General features: G+C 38.7%; 1 protein-coding gene across 2 annotated transcripts; it reads right to left on the reverse strand.

Annotated features, from left to right (window-relative positions):
- Positions 1 to 5,433: 5,433 nt before the first annotated feature.
- On the reverse strand, positions 5,434 to 15,846 carry LOC148034491 (uncharacterized). 2 transcript variants are annotated; one of them, XM_087679435.1, is made up of 4 exons: positions 15,606 to 15,846; positions 14,808 to 15,168; positions 7,252 to 7,307; positions 5,434 to 5,990 (listed from the first exon to the last, which is right to left on the reverse strand). In XM_087679435.1, exons 1-3 carry the CDS (start codon positions 15,806 to 15,808, stop codon positions 7,284 to 7,286), a joined length of 588 nt encoding a protein of 195 aa, XP_087535561.1. In that variant the 5' UTR covers positions 15,809 to 15,846; the 3' UTR covers positions 5,434 to 5,990; positions 7,252 to 7,283. The 2 variants fall into 2 exon arrangements, with proteins under 2 accessions (XP_087535561.1, XP_087535560.1); XM_087679434.1 differs by lacking the exon at positions 7,252 to 7,307 and having other exon boundaries at positions 15,606 to 15,843.
- Between the last annotated feature and the right edge of the window lie 1,623 nt (positions 15,847 to 17,469).

Genomic DNA, 17,469 nt, shown 5'->3' on the forward strand with positions numbered 1-17,469 from the left:
ACCCATTTATCAATATTTCATCTATTACTTAGTGTTAGCTTGAGGATAGAAAGGGTTATAATTCCTCTCAATGATTAGGAATGTGAAGAGTAAGTGCTCCATGACTTGATTGATAATATACTTTCCTTGATCGCTAATAATCTTGATAGTGCAACCAAATCTTAAGATGGCTTGCTCCATAAGAACTTAGATGTGGTCTTGGTGTCATTCTTGTAAGTGGCCCTAGACTTCATCCATTTAGACATATAGTTTGTAGTAGTGATGATGTATCATGTCTACCAGTATTGAGGTGAGGATATTTATCAATATTTTATCTATTAACTCTACTTAGTGTTAGCTTGAGGATAGAAAGGAGCATAATTCCTCCCAATGATTAGAAATGTGAAGAGTAAGTGCTCAATGACTTGATGGATAAAATATATTCCTTGGTTGCTATTAATCTTGATAGGGTAGCCAAATCTTGAAATCGCTTGCTCCATAAGAACTTGGACATGGTCACGGAATTGGTGTCATTATTGTAAGTGGCCCTAGCCTTTATCCATTTAGATATATAATTTGTAGTAATGATGATGTAGCATGCCTGCACGTATTGAGGTATAGGGTTAGTGCATCCCATGAGCATGGCATACATTTTGAAGAGTAAGGGTAGATCCATTTTTTCAAGGCAAAGTGCACATCACTTGCACCAACTATGCTACATACATAGATGGATTAATCCATAAACGTTGTTATCATATGAATAGTTTGTGTCACAACAAATCTTTCAAAAGGTGAATAGTTCTCATATAAAAACTCAAAAGAAACACCCATTACATGTATTTTTTTGACCCATGGATCTAGACACACAAGATAAAGCATAAATTTTGCTTCCAAGACCAAGACAAATGCCCTTGGATCAGCTTATTCAAGGTCTTGTAGTGATGCAGGCCTTTAAATTCCTCTTTCTAAGAGGATCTTGAGTATCCAATAGAGCCACTTAGCATAGAATCCATCCTTAGTGTGCCTACCCATGTGAAAGGGCTCAAAAAGGATTATATTTCCAAAGGTTTAGTAAGAGGGTTAAGAAATAAGAGAGTGGAATACTCTAGACTTCCATCAGGCAAGGTAAGAGTATAGACAAGCATCGTCTCATCAAAATGGCCTTCCACCATGCCCCACTATCAATCAGATGCCTCATTATATAATTTCTTACTCATTTTCAATCATAATTGTTCTTAAAGTGGCATCATCATGTGTCATTCATGCAAGAACTCCATGTCATAATTGAGCTATTGATTCCTCTCATTCTCATATTGTCCGACTTTGCCAGCAAGTGATAGTGATAGAATTCCTATTTTTATAAGGCATTTATGATCTACCCCATCTCGAATCCTCCTCTCCATATCATGCTACCCAAGCAGCTCATTTTATCTACCAATGGTATTTGAAGTGTAGCAAGTTGAATCAAGAAATGGACGATTATTGTGTAAATGTCTTGGAATGTTGTTCTAATATACTAAGCACAGTTTTCCATCAATTCAATAACCAATTTGTGAATATTTAGTAATTTCTCCCCAATATAAACTAGTTCTTTCTCAGGCCTCAAAGAGTCTTATCCATATATGCCTTACTAAGGCTTTTAAAAAATAATATTTTAAACCTCCAATCCCCCCATTCACATAGGGACCCAATTCATAATGCAAAAGTCCGCAACAAATAAATGTCTCACCTTGTGAGGGGGATAACTAATCCCCATGCCCCAAAAGTTAGATCCAAACTTCATATCATATGTAGATGGCATCGCATTAGTCATATCAAGATCAAGTCCCTTTGAGTTTCCCTCAACACTCTTCTCTTCCAAATGTTGTTTATGTCATTGTGTCACTTAAAAATATATCAAAACTTTCATCATTTCCCAAGATATTGGTCTTGATGGTAGGACAATTCGACAACAAAATTGACAACACATACAAACAAGTGCTACAAGCATTCTAATTTTTCGTATCTTAACTTCTTGTGCCTATCACAAAAAACAAGGCTACACAACATATATCCTTAGTAGCACCAAACAAACTAGCAATATTGTAATCTTCAATTCTTGGCACATATCTTCTGAGCCCTGATCTTTATATCTATCTTGAACTAAGACCATCAATCAGGCAAAATATTTCTAGAGTATATAGCCATTTACCCTTTCTTATGGAGTGTCCCATCAAGATCTTTCAATTGATAAGTACCATTTGCATATTTATGATGAACTTGAAAAGGTCTTTGCCACTTTAATTGGGATTTGCTTCTTTTATTTCATTCCCAAAATTTGACACTCAAAGTAAAAAATAAAGTATTTACCAAATAGAACATAATATATGTTTTTCCCTAGGCCTTTGTGATTGTGTAATCAATTCTTTTATTTCATTCCTAAAATTTGAAGAATAACTTATAGCAATTTTGTTTTGTCTTACAAGAGGGATGAAGTTTCTAAGTTCTTCACATTTCTTGGTGCATGTTTTTTAAAATAATGATGTAGGCTTGATAGAGTAAATAAATGTAAAGTTTCAAGTTTATTAGGCCTATATATACATGTAAAGTAAAAAGATTACCCTTTTGAATGGAATTGGCTCCCATTTGAATCTTGTCATTGTGCAAGGGTGCCACTACCTTAATTCTCCTTTTCTCAAATTCTTACTATATTTCACTTTTGCTCTTATTCATTACAAGGGTTTTCATGTCTAACCAAAGGGGTCATATTCTTTATGCAATATATGCATGGATGTGGGATTGTTGTGCCTCCAAAGATCCCAAGCTACATTTATGGGCTTTTAGCTCAATACTTATGACATTTCCACTTCAGAGGAACCATGGCCTTCTAGTATGAAGAATTCCCCTCTTTCCTCTATGTCACAATGATTAGGGTGTCTATGTGAGAGAAAAACCATTTTAGAGTCTCCTATGGCTCTTCATTGGCACTGGTCTTGCACCTATCCACTATAAAAGCTTTTCAAAAATTACATTTGAATCCAAAGCCCCTTGCATACTATAGCAATGGCATGCTTTATTCATAAGTCTAATACTAATATGTTCCAATTTTTTGGTGTTTTAAGATTTGTGCATCATCTAATTCAATAGAAAAATACAATTTTCCTTTTTATTTCTATATTCATGGCATAAGAAAGGACCATTACCATTTACGCTTCCCCAAGATTCACCTAGACATTGTTTTACTTAGCATGTTGGCATACATTCTTTATACTGCCTTTCTTTTCTCTTTTTAAAGGCATGGACTTCAAGATATGGTTGTATTTATCTAATACCGTTGTTATTAATCTATTTTGTTGATGTCTCTTTATTGCAATAATGTATGGTCTAAGAAAAGCAAAAAAACAAAGATAATGTTAACAAAGACGAGCTACCAAAAGCTTGGAAATTACTCGTCAATACCATGCATAAACAAACTTTGAGAAGCTGATTGGTGCTTCTTTGTTTTATGTTGAATGTCCTTACAACTTTGCCTTCCACATTATCATAGTTTTACAAAGTATACTCAAAGATTGAATATTATGGACAATGATCACAATACTCAACTATGTCATCACAATCCCCTTATTACATTTATTTGCAAAAGAGCTAGCTTAGATTCAATTACACATGGACAATCTACCTTATTTGTTTCGTCATTTTTATTGTGTGTTTCAACTCAAGTGTTGTCATTAACATATTAGTATGCTAAACTCTCAAAGGTCTTCAATAGCTCTTGTTTTGAAAAGTTCTCTTCACGAACTACAAGTGGGTCCATATAGAAGCCTAAACTATTGAATCATTTTAGAAAGAATCACCTACAAATATCGAAGGCACTATAGTAACATTAAGCCATTCACAATAGCTAAATCATGGTCATTGTGTGGCTCAATACTTCAATCCAAAAAAAATTACTTGTAAAAAGGTTAGCAGTTGATGACATACCTTTCAATTGCATGTTCAACCTTGCATATTCACAAGCTTGCATCTCTATAGCAAACCTTGGCATCAAACAAACTACTCTCTTGCAACAATTGAAGTTAGCTTTCACCCACCAAGGTTAAGGAGTTGCTTGTTGCAAACATTACCAAACTCTCACAATACTTACCAATGTAACATACAAATTGTGACAGCAAAGTACAAAAGTGATCGTTTTAGCACTGCAATGTCCTCTTCCCATACTTGCATATTCCATGTGCACTAGTATATGCAAGCCTTAATTCTTTCTATAGAAAAGGTACTTCATAAAGTCCATCTCCCACTTGATATGTGAAAAATGAGTCTCCCAATAGTTAACATTTTTTAAACAAACCTATATCCTTTAAAACAAACCCAAGTATTCAACAAGCTTAGCCCCCGCTTTTGCATGATATGCACCCACCCTCTCAAAAATTTCTGTGGCTCATTAGATCCAAACTCAATCCAACTCTCTTTATAAATCAACATTACACAGATTCCATGAAAATTACTGAAATACATCTAGAGGTCAAACACTACAACATTTGCCTAATGCTTCTCTCATGTGAACCTATTGTAGCTTTCCCTTTCAGCTAATAAGACACGAACCTCATTTGCCTTATTTATCTTCCACAAAACACCAAACACATGTATTAAGGCTCAATGCACATCTATTGTGTGTTGATGCACTTTTTGATATCCAATGTCAACATTTAACCAAACAAAACGACGACCAACTTGTAAGTTACTTATTATTGAAAAAATAGCGTCCAATTATCTAACGCACATATACTACCAAGGACCAGTGTGACACCAAATGAAGAAATCCCTGCTCACTGCATACTACATAAGTGGTGTACTAGCCAAATTCACCATGCTAATGAATATGAATGCTAGACTCTGAAAATTGGATAATTAATGCAAGTGCTATACAATTACAACAAAGTATCACATCCTAATTCAAAACAAAACTTCATGCCCTCTCTAAAGTAAATTTGCCAACAAACAACTTCACCCCACTAGACAAATGCTGTTTCTCGTCACGAGACCTCAATATAGTTTCCAACCTTATCCTCCAGCTAGTATGAGACATCACCAGTTAGATGAAGCTGCCCCAAATTTAAAAGGCACCGGCAGCAATTATTAAAACAGTTCAGCATAGCATCACATGGAATCCTACCATTAACACATTGAAAAGGAAGGAAATGTAGATGAGCACCTCATTACACATGTTATTTGATTGACTATTATAAAGGAAACAAGGAATTCAATTGAATTCATCCCATGCGTGATTCAAATTTCAAAAGACAGTAGATGTAACTGCCTTCCAATATTAATGTGAAATACAAACACATTTTTGAGACTTACACAGCTATCAGACTAACACATATCACAATCCATCATCAGCCAAGTCTAAGAACTTCGTAAGCATGTCCAAGTTCATCTGGTAATGTTTGTATGTTCTCAAAAGATGAACGAAGCTTATTTTAAGTAGAGAAACAAAGCCTCCATTTGATCTTTTATAATACAGAAGTCCCAAGTTCTTCCCATACTCGTCTGTAATAATAGCTTCTGCAGAGTGTGATATAACATGCCTTGGAAGGCCAAGTATGCTCTATACACTTAAGCAGTAAAGCTGCCCTAGAGCTCTAGATGCACCAAGTGTTTCATACACAACGAGACTCTCTGTACCATGTACAAGAGTTGCAAGGGCTTCTGGTTTTTGCTTCAAAGTTTTCCCCTGGCCTGATAATGGCACATTTTTCATGTTCTTCCTTCTGCAGGAAAAGAACCTGATCTTCACTCTTTCGTGATCCTTGAATAAAACAGAAGGGAAGGGTTATGGTGATAAAGCTATGTGTCAAGCCCTGGCATCATAGATGGCAACTTCCATATGTCTCTCAGCATCTAATATCCACTCCTATACTGAAACCACCACCGATCATCCATCCCATCTTTGATTTTGTATTCCTTTAATCATCGATTTCAAAAGTAACACCATTTCCTTGCTCAAACTTGTGAGTAGTGTGATCAACCACCTGCAATATACAAACACTTCTTTAGATCAAGGAACCATCCTGGGATTGCAACCAATCCAAGACAAGGTTTACTGCAGCAGTTACAAACATAACCACCCGCAGCACATTTACCTGCTTTTTATGTATTTTCAGTAAATGGATCACAATTGTCAGCTACAAGCAGACAACACAAAGAGAGAATGTCCAAAATGGTAGAACCCCCAATAATGCTGCTAGCAACAGACCACAGAGTTGATAACAACTACCTATGAATGACCAAAGGAAAAGCTATGATGTTTTTGCAGGTAACATTGAAAGCAATTTATTATCTCCAATTTCCTTTGCACATCAAACAAATCCTTGGCAATACTAGATCCATGCTCTAATCACACCATAGTACTTTGAATGGATTGTCAATGGCATTTGCCTTTTTCAAATTTGCTACATTTTCTGTATAGTAGAAGCATTCATAGGACCCAATTGGGCATATATGACAGAAACTCCAGCATATCAAGGTCAGTTTCACACACAAGATTAATGCCTAGGAAGTGTGGGCTAGATCTACCAAAACAAATAGTTCCAAGCAGCAAGAGGCATAATCACAAATTGTTTTTACAACGTGCATGTGTAGGTGGAAGCTTAAAATGCACATATCTTTGCATATAAAACTTGTATGAAAACTTAAGCACTATTTTTGTAATGTACTCATAAAGAGCTTTCAGATGACACCCCCACTGGGGGGGCCCTAAATTTCAGGGGATCCCCAAATTTTAGAAGCCGTCACCGTCATTATCAACTACATTTGCTAGTTCTATCTTGTTTTTTGCCCGTCTAACAATGATTTGGCACATCACTACTACATTTGTTTCTGCTAGACACCTTCGAAGACTCCTTTGCTACATTTCAGGATCTGTCCAAATACAACACACTCTCCAGCTCATACTCTCTACCGCAATCCTTGAAACATGGGAGTTCAAGGGTCATTATTCTTCATTGGATAGTGTGTTTGGTAAATTGAGCATTGTATTCTATTTGATATTCGTTCAGTATTATTCACTATGTCCATTGTCTCTTTGTTACCCTGACCATAACTGTGTTTTTTTATCAGTCTGTGCATTCATCATACAATTGTTTTTGTGTTTTCTATAGTAGAACTTCTTCACATAATCGATCTCAAAGAGCTAACAAATCTGCAAAAGCTATTGTTTTTGGATACAGATTCCACAATGGAATGGGGAGAGACAAACTCCCAAAGGTCAAAAGTCTGGAAGATGGCCTCAACCTTGCAACTCCAAAGGGAATAGTTGGTCCCATCTAGCTTTTGGGTACGACAAGCACCTATACAAAAGGTGCCAAAAAGGAGATATATGTGAGTGTGCAATATTGGAGCAAGAACATAGAGAGAGAGAGAGAGAGAGAGAGAGAGAGAGGGAAAGAGTGTGAAAGAAAAATAAACACTTCAAGAACATGACAAATGTGCACAAAACTACATCCTCAAAGTTTAGGAAGAAGAATGATTGAACACACAAACGCTAGCTAATAAGAGCTTACAAAATCTGCAAAAGCACTTGTTTTAGGATCCACTCAACCTTGAAATGGGAAGAAAAACAAGCTCATTTAAAAGTATCAAAGATGGCCTTGACCTTACAATTGTTGAGAGGAAATAGTTAATTCCATCTAGCTTCTAGCAATCGACAAGATTGGGTAGGACAAGGTATACCGTATACGAAAAGTGCCAAAGGTGAGAGACATGTAAGTGCACAACATGAAACTAAGAACACACACACACACACACACAGAGAGAGAGAGAGCGTGTGTGTGTGTGTGAGTGAGTGAGTGAGTGCATACGTAAGAGAAAAACAAATACAAATACGAATGAAGGAATAAATTTGTGATCTAAAAGAAAAAGGCTGCATACAAATATCCCCTACACGTTGTCACACAAGCGGTGTTCAAGGAAAATCCTCGTACACAACCCGAAGACATAAGAGAAAAGAACCGCCAATATAGGCTGGCTTGATGCTAGCCTCTTAGAATTTGACATCTGGCCAAAACAATTTGAGTAACTGCCTTTATGTTGCAAAAGACAAGAAAATTTGACTTGCATTATCCCAATACCACCACCTAGCCACCCACATAAAGCATTATAATTGCTATCCACGAAGAAACAACTCTTCAAAAATGAGACAAACACTATAGCTGACAAATAGCCATAACACTTCAATGAGACACATCCCGTTTGGCTCATATTCTTAATACAAAGAACATCCCCATAATCCTTCAAAGATAAAGAAGAAACAAAGAATGCCACTTCTTAAGCAAAAGACAAGCAATCTAGCTATGCCCCTTCTCAATGGAAAATGATGCAAATCTTGATATCTCCTTTCACCATGGTCAAATTTAGTTTATGTGAATTTGTTACTTGTTGTAATTAGTGTTAAGTTAGGTCATTACCACCCTTTCTCAAAAGGAAGACTAGTTCCAATCCAAACTTCCAATCTAATGAAAGTTTCACCTTGCTCCTTTCACCCTAGCCTTATGGGACATTGGCCATTGTATGCTCAACATCACATCCTTCGCTTCAATGCAATGGAGCTAGAATTAGAACTCATTTTAATTGAAAATATTAGGTGCAATTTAATTAAATTAATATTAGTCATTTCACGTTTCTCATTCTAGTAACAAGCAATGATCTCAAAGTTCAATCATGTGAGGGAGGCACAATAGGCAGCTTATATATAGGCTAAGGAAGAAATTGGCAAACCTACAACCCAATTTTAACCGACCAATCCAAATGGGTTAACCTACAACGAACATGCCAAACCCAATTGACCTGCAAGTCAAAAGTTCGCCAAGCTGCATCATGTATGAAATGTGCCTTGAAATGTTGGAATGGCCAAAAATATAGGAATGACAATACGAAACAAGTGCATATATAAATACTCAATCAAAGCTCCAAAGTCTTCATGAAACTCCATGGAGCTCACTAAAAGGGGGATAACAATAAAAACAAAAATGAATGCTAACAACCCCTTTCACATTCTAGGCATGCTTGAAGGCCAACAAGGTGCATGTGAGGATGCATAGAAGGTAAGGGAAGGGCCTTCGTGAAGATGTCACAACATTATCCTTCATAGGAAAATAGACCAGCTCTACCTCTCCATCCAAAAGAAGCAATAATGATACAAGACCTCAATTTTCATCCTCACATGAAACATCTCATTCTCCAAAATGGCAAGAGCACCTTAGTGTCACAAGAAAAGCATGCCCCTACTAAGAAAACCCAATGTCTGCTAACATCGACTAAAACCAGATAGCCGCCTAAGCAAATGAGTATACTACAAGTACTTTACCTCTATCAAAGAAAGGACAAAGGAGCTAGATCTTGCCAAAGACAACACCACAAAATTGGCCCCCAACCCTAGCACCCATTGTAGTATTTTTTAAAATTCTACAAGAGCTCTCATACAAAAGCTAAAAAGTAAGCTATCCCAAACTTCCACCTCAAACAAGGCAAAAAAAAAAAGACTAGCACTCGACTTAAACAACCATAAGAAAACTCTTGCAAGAATGTCATGTTGCATTCTCATTCCCTTTAACCTTTAGCACCCAAAAAAAAGATAGACAATTTCATTGACTTGAATAAGTTTTTCTCAAATGGAAAGAGAGCAAGTTGACAAACAAGTTCGAGATATTGTGGATTTTAGTTTCAATTGTTTTACCTATTATTTAACTAAACATTGTTGGCACCTCAACGATATAGGCCAAGACACATGTCAACAATGTACTTCATTACTAAGTGAGGCCAAGGCTTCACCAGACGTGACTAGATCATGGTCTCATTCCAACGGAATATTAAATATTTCTCTGTTTCTATGACAAACACATCTAAGTAGGGCACATTGAACTTGACTATTAATTGCTCAACAATAATTTGAACAAGATTTTATTTTTGTAGTCTTAACTATTGAGTATTGATTGGTAAAACTCAATAACTATGCGAGAACTAAGAAACACAAGCCAACCAACCTTCCAACTCACACAATGTGAAAGAGAAGGAACTACCATGTAACTTATGCAAGCATAAGAAAACTCTTAGAAAATTTTTATGATGTATTTTTCATCCCTTAATGTTTACTACCAAAAAAGAGATAATCTTCTCTTCTTGGAGAGAGACTTGAGTGCCAAGATTGGAGAGGTTGATCTTCATGCAAGATGTGGCTATTCCACAACCTACTCTGCAGCACCAATTTCAAGATATCTCTCTGTGCGTTGCTTGGATGAAAAAACGTCCAACAGGAAAGTTGTAGATCTTATTGTTTTCGATAACCTTTGAGGACCGTTTTTAGAGATTGACTTTCTATCGCAAGATATTTTAGAAATGGACTCATCATGCCTATTTTAAGAAAAACAGATTTTTAAACTGTACTCTTAACTTGTGGTCATGAAACCACCTTGAGCCATAGATAAGGAGAGTTCATTAGATTGCCTTGGGCCTCAACCTTAAGATTGAATTCCACACAAAATCTTGTTAGAAGTGGAGCAGCAGTGGAAGCATAAACATGTGCTGAAATAAACTGCTGAAACACAAGACAAAAAGAGAAAAGAAAAGAACAAGATACAGATGAGAACTCAGATGTATGCACGGGAAATGGAATCCATATATCTGAACACGAGACAGTGTCGCATACAACAGTGAGTCACTGGCTGCATGGGCACTGGCACTGGCTCTGGCTCCTCTCTCCATAGAGTATGTAGACGGTGAAGATGATGATGATGACTGAGGAGGAGCCACTGAGTATAAATAGGCTGAAAAAGTGGGGAGCAATAATGCTGGTCGGACAACATTAATGCTGGCCGATTGGTGCATAAAATGCTCCACTGGCATAAAATGCCACACCAGAAAAATACCTAAAATACCTAATAAAAATGCCCAGCCCAGATCAAGCTCAGACTCACACATGAGCTGACAAATACTCTGCTAACACCCTATCTCAGATCATGAGTGATCTGATACAATACAATAGTACAATGAAAAGGGATCAGAAACTATACAACATAGAACCACCAAGTAGAACCATGGATACCCAAGCAGTGGGTGATCAAGCCACCACCAAGGTGCCTCGGAGAGAACCTGATGTCGATGTCGATCGTACCAAACACCTGAAAATAGAGAAGATCATAGCATGTCTCTGTGTCCATCACCAATGTCTCGTAGTAGCATACAAGACCATCCTGTCAAAAATGCCCCTGAACATAGGTGACCATGGATTCCCCACCTTTGGCCAGACCGGCAAAGTGTCCCCTCATGTGGGCTCCAAACGAAAGCCTCCCGCTCTCTGTCAGATAACCAGCTCAGCATGAACCTAGATGTCAATCCCAGCTCCAGGATTTGATTCCGCCAGACTGAAGTCAATGCGTCAGGGACGTCCCTCTCTAGATCCTATGCACCTATATAAAAGTATAGATGAGGCGCGGATGCCCCATCTGAACACCCGCTCACACTCCCTCTCTGGCACAAGAGAGTCGTGAGGGATGACCTCATCACCACCACTAGAAAGCAGCCGAGGAAGGGGCCACCAAGCCCTTCCCGCGATCCGAAGAAGAGGATCCCTTCCGCGCCTTGGACTTCACCTTGGTCGGAGGATCTGAGTCGGAGTCTGATGAAGGAGAGGACTTATCGGTAGAGTCAACATCCCACTTCTTCTGCTCCTTCTTCCTGGAAGTCGCTAACTTCTTGTAGTCCTTCCGCAAATGTCCCTTCTTGCCACAGTGGTAACACTAAGCCTTCGACTTCTTCTTCCCGTCACCCCTCTCTAAAGCTACATAAGCCTCGCCTCCATAATGTGCCGGAAGCCACCCCTGTAATCTCAAGAATGTCTCATGCTCAAGAAGCATCGAGATCATATGTGTAAAACTGACAGGAGTCGATGATGTCTACGCCCGCAAAGCATTGGCCACTCCATCAAACTCCGGGGGGAGCTTGTAGAGGACCATCCCAACGAGATGCGCCTCGGGAAGAGCAGATTGCATGTGCCGAAGCTGATCCTGTACCTGCGTAACACGAAGAAGAAAAGACTGAATAGTATCTTTCGGCTCAAACTTCATCTGCTGGAGCTGGCCATAAAGTGTGACTGCCCACATGGTGGAAGGTGCCTCGTACATCTGCTGCAACTTCTGCCATACTTCAGGAGATGTCCTACAAGAGGTAACCGCCGGTAAGACCGCTTTAGAAATACACCGAAGCAACGCCGAGTAAGCACGAGCATCGTCCGAGTCCCATGTGAGCAACGCTTCCTCATGGTTGTCCTCATCAAAGTCTTCAGGAAGAGGAAAAGGACGGAGAGGACGAGGAGTAGCTCCACAGACGATGTACTAGAACCGCTTCTGCACAAACCAAGCTTTCATGACAGCACTCCATGTGAGATAATCAGGTCCATGTAACTTATCATCAGTGGAAGTGCACAGAGGAGCCATATGGAGAGGATAAGAAGAGAAGTAGAGAAGAGATGGAATGTAGAGAGAAAACACAGCCAAAACACAAGCATAGACGGCAGAAAATGAGAGTTCATATGCAATATAACCCAAAATCTGAGCAATAGAAGACAAAATCTGCTGCAGAAAGTCAAAAAATCAGTCAAAAACTGCCAAAAACAGCAAAAACGGCCTGAAGTAACAATCACCCAGCCACGAGAGACACTGAATCAGCAAAACGCAGGCTGTAAACTGGAGAAAAGCAGGTAGAAAACTGTCGCCAGCAATTGCAGATGAAAAACGCAGGCAGCAAAGGGTGCGTAGGCAGCAGACGATGGCAAAACTGCAAAAAACGCAGGCTGAAAACAGCCCCAAAACAGGTCGCCTGGCTGCTACAGCAATCGCCTGATCAGCAGGGGTACAAAACAGTCCTGAAATCAGCAATAAAACACAGCAGAAACACACATCCTGAAAACTGATACCATGTCAGAAGTGGAGCAGCGGTGGAAGCATAAACATGTGCTGAAATAAACTGCTGAAACACAAGACAAAAAGAGAAAAGAAAAGAACAAGATACAGATGAGAACTCAGATATATGCACAGAAAATGGAATCCATATATCTGAACACGAGACAATCGCATACAACAGTGAGTCACTGGCTGCGTGGGCACTGGCACTGGCTCTGGCTCCTCTCTCCATAGAGTCTGCAGACGGTGAAGATGATGATGATGACTGAGGAGAAGCCACTGAGTATAAATAGGCTGAAAAAGTAGGGAGCAATAATGCTGGTCGGACAGCATTAATGCTGGCCGAGTGGTGCATAAAATGCTCCACTGGCATAAAATGCCACACCAGAAAAATACCTAAAATACCTAATAAAAATGCCCAGCCCAGATCAAGCTCAGACTCACACATGAGCTGACAAATACTCTGCTAACAAATCTTGTGTCATTTTAGACCTTAGAAAGAGAAAATCACTTCTCTCCTCACTTCCAGAGGATCACATCTCGTCTTTCTTAGTGAGAGAATTACCTCTTTTGTCTTTCTTAATGAAAGACCTTAAAACCAACTTGTAAGGGAGAGGATGACCCAAAAGGATGCAATGCTTATTACACACAACTAGACGTTCCCAAGCATCGCCATCAACCTAAGAATAAGTTTTCCTAAAGTGAAAAGAGGGCAAGTTGCTAAACAAGTTTGAGAAATTGTCAAGTTTGGTTTTGCTTAAACTTATCAACTCTTTACTTAATTGTTCTTTCAATAAGATTTATTGCAATATCAATAAATAGAGTACAAGATACATGTGGTCAATCTACTTAAGGACTAAATGAAGCAAAGACTTCACCAAAATTTGACTATAACATAGTTGCTCCAATGGACTATTATACCTCCCTATACTCATGTTTCTTACACACCTAAGTAGATATATTCTTTTTGCCAATCTACATGTGTTTTTCTTGGTGAGAAACATATTTGCTCCAATGGACTATCATACCTCTCTATACCGATGTTTCTTACACACTTAAGTAGATATATTCCTTTCGCCAATCTACAAGTGTTTTTCTTGGTGAGGAGCCTTGCAATATCTTTCTAGTTGATTCAATGATGCCTCCTTACAAAAGCCCTTACTCAAAGAATGTATCCTCAATAAGGGGAAGTATCCTTTCCTTTATAGAGCTCTTGTTCATACTTCTATAATCATTTATTAAATTTTTATTATGCTTGAGTTGTATGTTGATGGTAATTCACCACACATGCAACCATAGTATTAAATTATCTACAATCAAATGGATGGTCGAACATCCTTTGACTTCAACAATCATGTTCTACACAATTTAGATATGAAATGATAAAATCACTTCTCTAGACAAATAAAGAAGTGGGGTAATGTACTACAGTCTACCAACAACTACAAACCTTACATTGTAAGGAACTATTCTAGCACATACAATAGTATGCTATCAAGGAATACAAGCCTTCATCATTTGATAAGTGTAAGTTATGTTCATATACCTTGTGGAGCCAAGAGACTTCCTAGCTTCAACACATGGTTAATTCATATCTCCGTTCTTCAACCAATCATCAGGCTTAATGAAAGCATACATTCCAATGACGTGTTACACTTAAAAATTTACCTAGACACGGCGTGAGGTTTAGTGACTAAAAGAGAATCAGAAAAAGATTCAATAGTGCAAATGCATGATCACAAAGCCAGTGAGTCCTCTTGCAAGAAAGCAACTATGGAACTTTACCTTGTGATTTATTTGCACATTATATGAGTCTTACTCTCTTTCTTTGTTCATCATGAGACAAAATGCATGTATATCTAAACAGCTAAGCTTGAAAACAGAAAATATACGCACATTGGTGTCTGAAAGCTCCAAATTGCAAAAGTCCATGGTAGGATCTTTGAAAAGTGGACCAGCATGCCATGTACCGACATGCAACTTCAAGAAATTAGGCCCCTCGACTCGAAATACTTGTACATCATCTGGAGAGGGTGGAATGTAGTGATGACCAGCATGTGAATGAATTGGGTTAGCATTCCCAATGCCTCGTCCCAACCCCGTCTTACTGTAATCAGTATCTTGTACAATGCTTGGCTTTGCAACACCGATATACCAAGGGCGGGCACCAGCTGACCCCAAGCATTGTGTAACACTTGCATGATGTGTGATAGTGCTGAACTTAAGGGGCCTGTTTTCCAGTCTCATGATGTAGAACCTGCTAATTGCACATTAAATATCATCAACATGGCCAAGTACTATCTGCTTTCAAGAACATGACGACACAAATATGTTAAAACAAGAAAACACTGGCATTAATCTCTGCACAGCATGTCCTTTAGAACGTCAATAACAACGGCCACCATCAATAGAAAACCAAACAAAAGCAGAAAACCAGAATCTCTATGCAAAGCTTCTGCGTTTTCACTGCAAGAACTGCATGTAGGCTTTTCTAGGTAGACAGCCTGGACAACAGAGAGCACAGTCACGAGATGAGAGCCATAGAGCACAAAATGCAGAGTTATTTCCAATCTCCAGACGTGCATACAAATTTAAAAGCACAGGGGATACATGGAGAAGACGAACTAATGCAGGGATTTTTCAGGAGAGGAAAGACAGGCAGGCAGGAAACAAAATGCGGAACGAAACCCTAACCTTGGTGTTCCTGCAGAGAGGTGGAGCTGTGCGTCGTCGGGGCCGAACGATGCACCATCAGGCGTGGGACCAATGACCTGCCCGAACGGGCTAAAACTCTCAGGAGAAAGCGGAGTGGGCATAAGCTTCACCACCTTCACATCCTTCTCCCTCCCTCCTTCCATGTTCACACACACGAACTGCGGTGCCGTATGCAAACTCATGAATCATACTCATCTTGTATCATTAGGGTTGAAACCGGAGTAACCATGGTTGACCCTTTTTGATGTGGCTATGGAATATTTTGTGCGTCAAAGATTGATTGGAGTGGAAGAGAATTTTCCCTAGGGAGGGTTTATGTTCATAGGCCTCACACATGAGGTACTAGCCAGTCGAACTTTTTTTTTCCCATCAAAATAGGTGCAACCAAAACCAAGATCATGCGCAAATGTTAAGGAGGCCTGCCACAATTTGAACCACAATTTCCTGGTTTTTGGTAAACCTACCTCCTCTTTTCAATGTTTTAAAACCCACTCCATGGCATAAACTTCCAAGAGCTCTCATCTTGTCCACCTTGACAAGATATGGTTTTCCACAGTGCAAGAAGAGACTCTCTCTCTCTCTCTCTCTCTCTCTCTCTCTCTCTCTCTCTCTCTACCATACTGGCTTTGTTCTGATCTAACCAATCTTTGTTCTTGTTGAGGCACAGTTTCAGTGTTCTTGTTGCTTGCCTCACATTAAGAAGACCTATGTCAATTTTATGGAAGGTTCAAAACAACAAAATTGTGATGTGCAAGCTCCATAACTCTCTCTCTCTCTCTCTCTCTCTCTCTCTCTATATATATATATATATATATATATATATATATATATATATATATATATATATATGTATGTATGTATGTATGTATGTATGTATGTATGTATGTATGTATGTATGTGTGTCTATTGTGTCATTTGGGCTATGGGTGGATGGACAGTAGTTGTAGCAGCAAGTAGAGCAAGCCAAATAAGAGTAGGAGGCCTTGATGCAACAAGGGGAGTTGTTGTTGGCCCTTGTGAAGGTGGTGGCTCAAAAAGAGCTACATGTATCAATGATTGGAATGTGTTCTTGTACGGTGTGAGCTACAATAAGGCTAAGAGTTTGGGACTAGTTCATCATGAAAAGGAAAATGTGACATTTGAAATTCTAGCTAAGATATTTGTGAGAGCTTATTGTTATATTCTCAGTTGGGGTGTCGCAACTTGGAAAGCTGAGAATGTATGTGGACAAAGAAAGGAATGGTTCATGTCCATTCTACACATAGAAATGAAGGGCATTGTAAGCAACTATCGAGTTGTAGAAGTTGGCACCTCTTGCAGTTATCACTTATCTTCAAAACAAATATAAACCAATATAGCATCACATGGCATAGTCAACCCATTAAGTGAGACTATTGGATTCAACAAGAGTAATATTAGCACTGCCAAAAGCAGTACCAACGACATTAGGCACCAACAATTTTGGAAGCGTAGAACAATGAAAGTTTCTAGTATGAAAAGCAACTTTGTGATGCAACCTTATTGTAATGTAGGCAGCTACTTGTTAGCACTATTCACATTAGCCTTGAGGCATGGATGCTTGTGTAATCTAACTTGGTCAAGATAGTTCATTTTGTAATCTCTTAAAGCCCTTTGGTGTCATGTCTAGATTATTCAACAAGTGCATAGGCATTCCTTAGCAATTGCTCTAACTAAGATAGACTGTACAATGCCACCATCCTTTCAGACATCTTACTATGTCCATATTTACCCGCACATGACATCACCATCAAGTGTAGCATCATCAATAGTTTTCAATTGCTTACAACAACAACAGTTTCCGATTACCTACACACTTGGTTGC

This window comes from Lygodium microphyllum, chromosome 6 (assembly GCF_053477565.2).
Source record: "Lygodium microphyllum isolate KBCC chromosome 6, Lygodium_microphyllum_v1.1.10, whole genome shotgun sequence".
Taxonomy (NCBI): Eukaryota; Viridiplantae; Streptophyta; class Polypodiopsida; order Schizaeales; family Lygodiaceae; genus Lygodium; species Lygodium microphyllum.